The 7,578-nt window shown below is 46.4% G+C and overlaps 1 protein-coding gene across 2 annotated transcripts; it reads left to right on the forward strand.

The window, feature by feature from the left end:
• The first annotated feature begins 258 nt into the window (after positions 1 to 258).
• On the forward strand, positions 259 to 7,026 carry LRATD2 (LRAT domain containing 2). 2 transcript variants are annotated; one of them, XM_084217690.1, is made up of 2 exons: positions 259 to 547; positions 1,005 to 7,026. In XM_084217690.1, exon 2 carries the CDS (start codon positions 1,010 to 1,012, stop codon positions 1,904 to 1,906), a length of 897 nt encoding a protein of 298 aa, XP_084073816.1. In that variant the 5' UTR covers positions 259 to 547; positions 1,005 to 1,009; the 3' UTR covers positions 1,907 to 7,026. The 2 variants fall into 2 exon arrangements, with proteins under 2 accessions (XP_084073816.1, XP_084073817.1); XM_084217691.1 differs by lacking the exon at positions 259 to 547 and adding an exon at positions 712 to 807.
• Positions 7,027 to 7,578: the final 552 nt, after the last annotated feature.

Consider the following 7,578-nt stretch of genomic DNA (forward strand, 5'->3'; position numbering starts at 1 on the left):
GGCTGCTGTAGCACCGCTCCCTTAAAGGCGCCGCGCCTGTGCGAGTTGGGGCTGAGCGCGCTGCACGCCCGCTGCCCGCGCAGAGCTGCGCAGCGGCGGCGCCGACAGCCCGCGCCCGACCTCCGCCTGCCACCAGCCTCGGCGGGGAGCAGAGCTCTTGGCATGTAGGAGCGAAGAGAGGGAAAAGGTGCGGGGCGGAGGGAGGAGGGAGGTGAGGGGGAGGAAGCCGGGCGGGTGGGGTGGGAAGGAAGGAAAAAAAAAAAGAAAAGAAAAGAAAAAAAAAAAAAAAAGAGCTGCCTCTTTAAATGCTGGGGGCTGAGCGCTTGCCGGGGCGTCCGTGGCGGATCCAGCCTCCCTCCCTCCCCTCGGCCGTCCCTCTCCGGCGCTCATGCCCAGCCGCGGAGCCGGCGGCGCGGCGCTCGGGCGCTGCCGCTGCGCGGGGAGCAGCAGCCGCGCCGGGCCGGGGCCATGATCCGGGCGCGCCGCCGCCCCGCCGCCCGCTCGCCCTGAGCCGCTCCCGGCGCCGCGCAGCCGCCGGCCCCACGGGGTAAGTTCGCGGCCGCCCGGTGCCGGGGGAGGGCGGGGAAGGCGCACCTGGCCGGCGGCCCGGCGCGGCTCACCTGGGCGGCGGGGGGGGTGCGCTCTCTGCCGTCCCCAGCTCGGACCTCCCCACCTCCCCAGGCGCTCGCAGCCCCTCTCTAACAGGTGGCTCGGTGCCTGCCCCGCTCCCCGGCGACTCCTGCGCCTCCTTCCCCTCGCCGCCGCCTAACAGGTGGTGGTACCGCCGCCGCGCCTTCCTCCCCACAGGTAGGAAAGTCTCGTATTCCCCTTCCCCCCGTCCCCGACGGGCTCCCGCATCCCCGGGGCGCTGCTAGAGACTGCGCTGAGCGGGGAGAGCCGGGACGCCTGCGGAGGGGGGAGCCGCGCTTCTGCCCGCGCTGCTTCTCTGGGAGCCGCTCACCCGCGCCCACCCTCATGGCCCCGCCGTGTGTCTGTCGTTGCAGCGGGCATGGGGAACCAGGTGGAGAAGCTGACCCATCTCAACTATAAGGAAGTTCCCACGGCCGACCCGACAGGTATGGACAGAGATGAAGGGCCAAGGATCGGGGTCTCCTACATCTTTTCGAATGACGATGATGAGCTGGAGCAGCAGCAGGATTCGGTGCATGACCTGGGGGGTGAGAACCCTGTCCTGCAGCCCTACGATCCCCAGTTGCACGAGGTGGAGTGCTCAGTCTATTACCGGGATGAGTGTATTTACCAGAAGAGCTTTTCAGAGGAGGACACGCAGCTAGAGGAGGGTGATGAAGGAGGTGGGGGGCATCTGAGCACCTACACCCCGGAGAACCTGCTGAATAGGTGTAAGCCAGGTGACCTGGTGGAGTTTGTGTGCCAAGCCCAGTACCCGCACTGGGTGGTTTATGTGGGGGATTTTCAAGTTGTGCACCTCCATCGGCTGGAGGTGGTGAACAGCTTCCTCACCGACGCCAGCCAGGGCAGACGCGGCCGCATTGCCAACCGGCTGTACCGCTACAAACCCCTCAGCCCGGCCGTGGTGGTGCGCAATGCCCTGGAGCAGGTGGGTTGCAAGGATCGGGACTTGAGCTGGAGAAACTCGGAGTGTTTTGCTGCCTGGTGCCGATACGGCAAGCGAGAGTTTAAAATCGGCGGGGAGCTGCGCATAGGCAAGCAGCCCTACCGATTGCAGATCCGGCTGGGGGACAAGCGCAGCCACACGCTGGAGTTTCAGAGCCTGGAGGATCTGATCATGGAGAAGAGGAGAAATGACCAGATCGGTAGGGCTGCTGTGATCCAGGAGCTCTCCAGCCACCTGCAGGCTGCAGAGGAGGAGGAAGAGGAGGATGAAGACCATCATCATCCAGGTGCTCAGACTGCTGTGGAGTAGCAGCCTCAGCACCACCATTCTGCTTAGCCTGGGTGATGGGGATTAAAACTGAAGGCTGCGAAATTGAGCTGTTATAAGCCCTTTGGGCTGCTTCGGTGCAGCTTCATTCCAATCACATGTGAAAGGAAGGGGGAAAGCTGCTTAAGTGTCTCTGCTTTAGTGCTTAACTCCTTCAGTGCTTGATAAAACCCCTGACTTAATATTTGTAGAGGATAAAACTCAGGGCAATTCTACCCCTCTCCTCTCTCACTTGTTTCCCTTCCTCTCTGCCATATTCGCACATAGCCTTTTCCTCAACTGCCTGCCAGTAGGCCTGACCCTACAAGATGCTAAATGCCTTTGACATCTACTTATCCGCGGAAGTTAATAGTATTTAATGCCATTAAGAAGTAGCCAACAACTTCCAGGACATGACCATGTTGCTCTGAACATGAGGATATTGTTTTCCCTTCTCTGCTACTGTTTCTCTTCAGCTGTGGCTTCTGTTGGTATTGCAAGGAGCTGCTCCTCGCCTGGTTCGAGGCTTTGTGGGTTTGGTAACCAGTTCCCCAGAAGGTGTAAGGCAGAAATCTCCACTGATTTTAATTAAATGGGTTTGATGTGCCTGGTGCCTTCTTAATTGATAGGAGGTTGCAGGTGGGCTGGGGGACCTTCTCCTTTGCCATCAGCATTTGGCTTTGGGGACAGAAGATGAATTTGTTGCCAGCAGGTCCCAGGGAAGTTTGCCACCCCAGTTGTACTCTGCACACTGGTGTGTGTTGGGACTCCTACAGGCAGATGCTGAGCTGTGTCAGGGCTCATTACAGCCTGCCTTGACTTCTGCTAAAGCAAGTGGCAGAGCTCCTGATTATGTCTGTAATACACAGAGAGGCAGTAGAGGCAGGTTGCTTATGTGTAAGAGTATGTCTTGAGTAAGTTGTCCCTCAAGAGGGTGACCTCTTGCTTCTGGCTGTGAGCATGCCACAGGTTCTGCACCACAGTGAACACAGCTGTGATGGAAGGGAGCACAGGCTGGAAGACATTACAGGGCTTGGGTGTTCCAAAGCAGTTTCCTCTTCATTAGGGATTTCGTGTTTCTTTTTTTTTGCTAATTTCTATGGTATGTAGCTGAGCTATAGCATTAGAGGAGAGGACTTGCCTCCAAAGTTGTGCAAGTCCCTCAGGAAGAGGGAGTGCAGTGCTGCCTGCCCTGAATATTCCCTGAACTTTTATTCAGCTGTTGAACTGATCTCCCACACAGGCAGCCCTGTCAGATCTTTGTCCTGGGATTTGGGGTGTGTCAACAAGCACTGATTTGAAGGCAGTTTCTAATTCAAAATTCCTTCCCCTTAAAACCCAACATGATGATGTGAACTTGAAGATAAGCTTGAGTTCATTTAAGTCATGGAAACTAACAGTGTGATGTAAACTTGAAGCATAATTAATATGGTCTTCCCCGAAGCTGTTTACAGTTATACCACAAATAGCAAAGTACTCCATGTCCTTTCCACCTCTGTGACAGGAGCAAAGTTTGTTGTTTAAGAGTAGATAGATACAAGCTTTTGATTAGTTAAGACTATATGAAACAACTTTGCCAATTTGAGCCAAGTGGGTTGTGGTGTCTGCCTAAAATATACAAGCTAGGATTTGGCCTGTGAAACACAAATCCAGGGGAGAGTTTAACACCAAGCTCCCTTAGAATGCTATAGCTCAGGTGCCTACACTAAGTAGAGAGTGTGTTTTTCACCAATATGCAATTGAGTTATACTCAGGTTACTGTGGTTGTCAAGCAGATGTCTAATCTTGTTTTAAAAGCATATCTACCCATATCTGATTGTGATAGGGTTAATATGTGGATGTCTGCACACAGGTTTTATACAACTACTAGTAACTACTGAAAGCTGAAATGATCACTGAGACAGTCTGAAAAAGAGTGAAGGAGAATCTCTCTGTTGTACTTCTGACTGACATGAGACAACAGATTATCTAGACCATGAGCAAATGTCTAGCTGTGGTTTCTTTCATACTGAAACCTTGTACATAACAAAGTTTATTTCACTGTGTAATATAGCTATGTAAAATAATATTTTCCTAGAGATATTTTTGGAAGTTTAAAAAAAACCCTTCATAACCTTGCATTTGAAAGTAAATTGTTATGCACGTTATTTTCCAGTTCTCTGAATGGGTTTATTTTTCATTCATGATCTAAAGTATATTCTAGGTCATAAAATATTGAAACTGGTATAAATGTCAAATATTATGTATCTACAGGGTACTAAACAGTAAACTAGTTGTGAAAATATTTTTCCTTTGTGTCTGAAACATCAGAACTATGACACTTAGCCATTTCTCTCCTTCTGAGATATCCTGAATAGTCTGGCTTTGTTTTCTGTTCTTTTTTTTTCCACACTTTTTTCTTTCTTGTTTGGTTTTTTTGGGTGATTTTCTTTTGTTTGTTTTAATTAAAAAAGAACCAAATCTGCTTGGGAATGGAGAGCAAAGCTTCTTTGACCAACTGAAATCTTGTCTTGTGGCTGGTCTTGGTGCTTCTCTGTACCGGTCATGCCTTTTGGGATAAATTCCCCCCACAGGCACAAGGCCTTAGCAAAGAATTCCAGAGCTTGCAGTGCTTTGCTAGGACAGAGAGTGAAGGAGGAGCTTGCCTCACAGCAGAGTTTGGCATGCATTCTGCTGTGTTATAAAACCTCTGTGCTCCTCTGGCATACAGGTGTTTGATATTTGGAATCATAAAGTTTCCCTGCAAGCTACGTTTGGGAATTTATTGTCTCCTGACATTCCATTATGTGTAAAAGTAAAAGAGGGTGGAAAGCTTGGCATTTTTTAAAATTTTGTCTGAAGGAAGGCTACCTCCATACAGGGATTTCTTATTCCAGCAGATAAAGATGCAACTGTTGAATCTTTAACAGGCAGGTCCTTTTGCCCTACTTGTTGATTAGGCAGTGTTATTTAATAGGTGCTACTAAACACCACCGCACACATTTCTAAGCAGTCTCATTTTAAAGCCATGGACCTGTTATGACCTGGAGGTGAGAAGAGAAATTGCTGTAGGAGCACATCTCAACTGCTTGGCTTCTTGCCTCTGCTGTTCTTTGCCCAGTTACTGTCTGCAGAGTAAGCTGGGATTTCTGGAGCTTTTTTTTAAAAAAAAAAAAGATCTGCCATGAAAACTGACTCTTTTGTGTATGTGTCTACTTCAGGACTTTTACATGGATCACGAAAGAGAGGGGAAAGGAATAAAGTACTCTTCTCTGCATGTACTTTAACACAAAGAAATGCAGGTGTGCTCCTTCTGCAGAGCTTGTGCTTCAGCAAAGGTGTTAAGTCTATATTAAGTTTAAAGTTTTGAGTAGACTGTACCTACTTTAGGCCACTTGAGAATCAGTAAGCCTATTCTTGTGCTTGAAATTAACTGTATATTTACATTTCTTTATGAGTGAGGGTCTGGAATTTCAATATGATGTCTCTGGTGGGAGCGTGGAGCTTCTGAGATTGCCTAATCAACAGGGGAGAATATGTAGTGCAGTGAAAGCTGTTTCTCAAAGGGCCTCTTGTCCAAACAGAGCTTGTGGAACCCCACCCAAACTTTGGCCTCAGTTTCCCTCTGGAAATGCAGGAGCTGCCCTGATTTGGTGAGAGGTGTGTTACACAGCAGTTGTAAGCTAAGCTGGTGACCTGCTGCAGATTCCTCTGGTATCTTTGTCTGTTCATGCTTGAGCTTTCCCTTGCATTTTAACATTTAAAGTTAATACAATTTGTTTTAAAAGCCCTTTGATTGTGCAAACATTAATCTATATGAATTTACTCATTTGGGCATATCTACTTCTGTGAATATCAATATGCACATGTGAAGGCTGGCAAGGCTGAGCCCCAGATGTGTAAATGCAGCTCCAGCTAGGAAATGTAGATGAGCAGTCTTATTTCCCTGGAGTATTGGTGTGTTTGATGCAAATAATGCCTTGGAAAAGGCGTTGTAGTAAAACCTACAATTATCCGTTGATTGAGTAATTTTAAAAACACAATTTAGACATTCACCTTCCCTGGCAGTGAACAAAGACATAAACTGAAGACTATTTTGTTATCCCTGATTCTTTGTGAATGCAAGGTATTGATTACAGCAACTCTAGAACTCCTCTGGCCAATGTGGTAGGCAGTTGCCAAGTAGGCAGGGAAAATTCCCAAAAGCTACTTCAAAATCTGTATTTTCTTACTTGGAAAAATACATTCCTCAGACTGAAGGACCCTAGACTATGGAAGTAAACTTTAAATTGTTTTGTATAAATGAAACCATAGCCAAACTCCTTTTGTTCATTTGATTTCACTATTCCACTCAGTACTATAATAGGTGATATTGTGTGATTAATCTGTTTCAGATTTTGAATGTAATTGTGGTTTTCTTTTTCTCTTCTCCTTTGGTTAAGTTTTACCAAAGGTCTGTCCTTGGGTATGTGAAGTGTGTTGTCAAGTGGTTTCCCACTTGTGCTTTTCTGACAATTAACAGCACCAACCATAAATCTAACAGCCATGTAGGAACAAATATTTTTTGAAAACAAAATTTTAATTTTGTATAAGAGATCAGAGACTAGTTACTAAGTAGAGGTAGGAAATACAATACTGTTGTTTCCAACCACAGTTTCTATTTGTAAGAAATCTACAATTAATTGAATATGCTTGACTGCTCTTAAAAATCAGTGTGCAGTGATAAGGCAAGGAGTATTATATCATGGGCTTAGACTTTCAGATTAGGCTTTTTCTTTAACTGTGAATAGGAATAAATCAGGGTGATTTTGAACACCAGTGGTTTAAATGGTTTAAATTCCTTTGCATTAATACTGGATTAGAAGCTTTCTTTAAATGCACACTTGAAATTCCTAACATTGTAACACTTCATGAAATCATCCACAATAAGAAGTGTAATCACAAATATGATTTTTTTCCACCATGAGCATTTTCTGTAAGCTGTCTTTTGTCAGTAAATGTTGAATTGTTAGTGCAAATATCTTCTTTTCCTGAGAAAGAAGTACACATCATTGATTGTACCATTTCCTTCAAAATGAAGGGCATTTCATAGTAACTCAAAAGAAATAAAAGATTTATAGTGTCTTTTACAACCTTTCTTTCTTTTGTTTTTTTGAATAGCGTGTTTTTCTCCAATAGCTTTTGGAAAAAAGTTATAATTTCTCCTGATGTATGCATCAGACACAAAACAATATTTTCACTGCCTTCACACATCAGATCTAACTCTTTGGTTGTGTTCTTGCTTCAAAGAAAGAGGAAGAATAATCTCTATAAAAGCCAAACCATCAGATGCCTAATAGGTGATAGCTGTATTAAATCCAATGAGGATCTGGCCCATAATTTAATTTTTAAGTGGAAAATTAATTCAGCAGCAGATCATATAGTATTAGCTGGCAGCAGGGCTTGTCTTGCCTGCCAGCAACTGCTAAAGGAACAGATGTAGTGTCTGCTAGAGGGAGAAACGAGAGAACAGAACTCACAAGGAGTTTTTGGGGAAATCTGTACAACTGTTCAGTTTGTGTGTTTTGTCTCATGGCAGATCTGTGGCTGGTGAGAGATCATTGTTCTACCCACACCAGCCTTAGGGATGTTGCTTAATCAAGGTGACAAGGGTTGTGTGTTGTGGGAAATATTACACCCATGGGGTAACCATTCTT

The sequence above is a fragment of the Fringilla coelebs genome, assembly GCF_963513975.1.
Source record: "Fringilla coelebs genome assembly, chromosome: 1".
Taxonomy (NCBI): Eukaryota; Metazoa; Chordata; class Aves; order Passeriformes; family Fringillidae; genus Fringilla; species Fringilla coelebs.

What these genes read in the sequence shown, in the direction of transcription:
- LRATD2 (XM_084217690.1), top strand. Translation starts at nt 1,010, where the DNA reads ATGGGGAACCAGGTGGAGAAGCTGACCCATCTCAACTATAAGGAAGTT.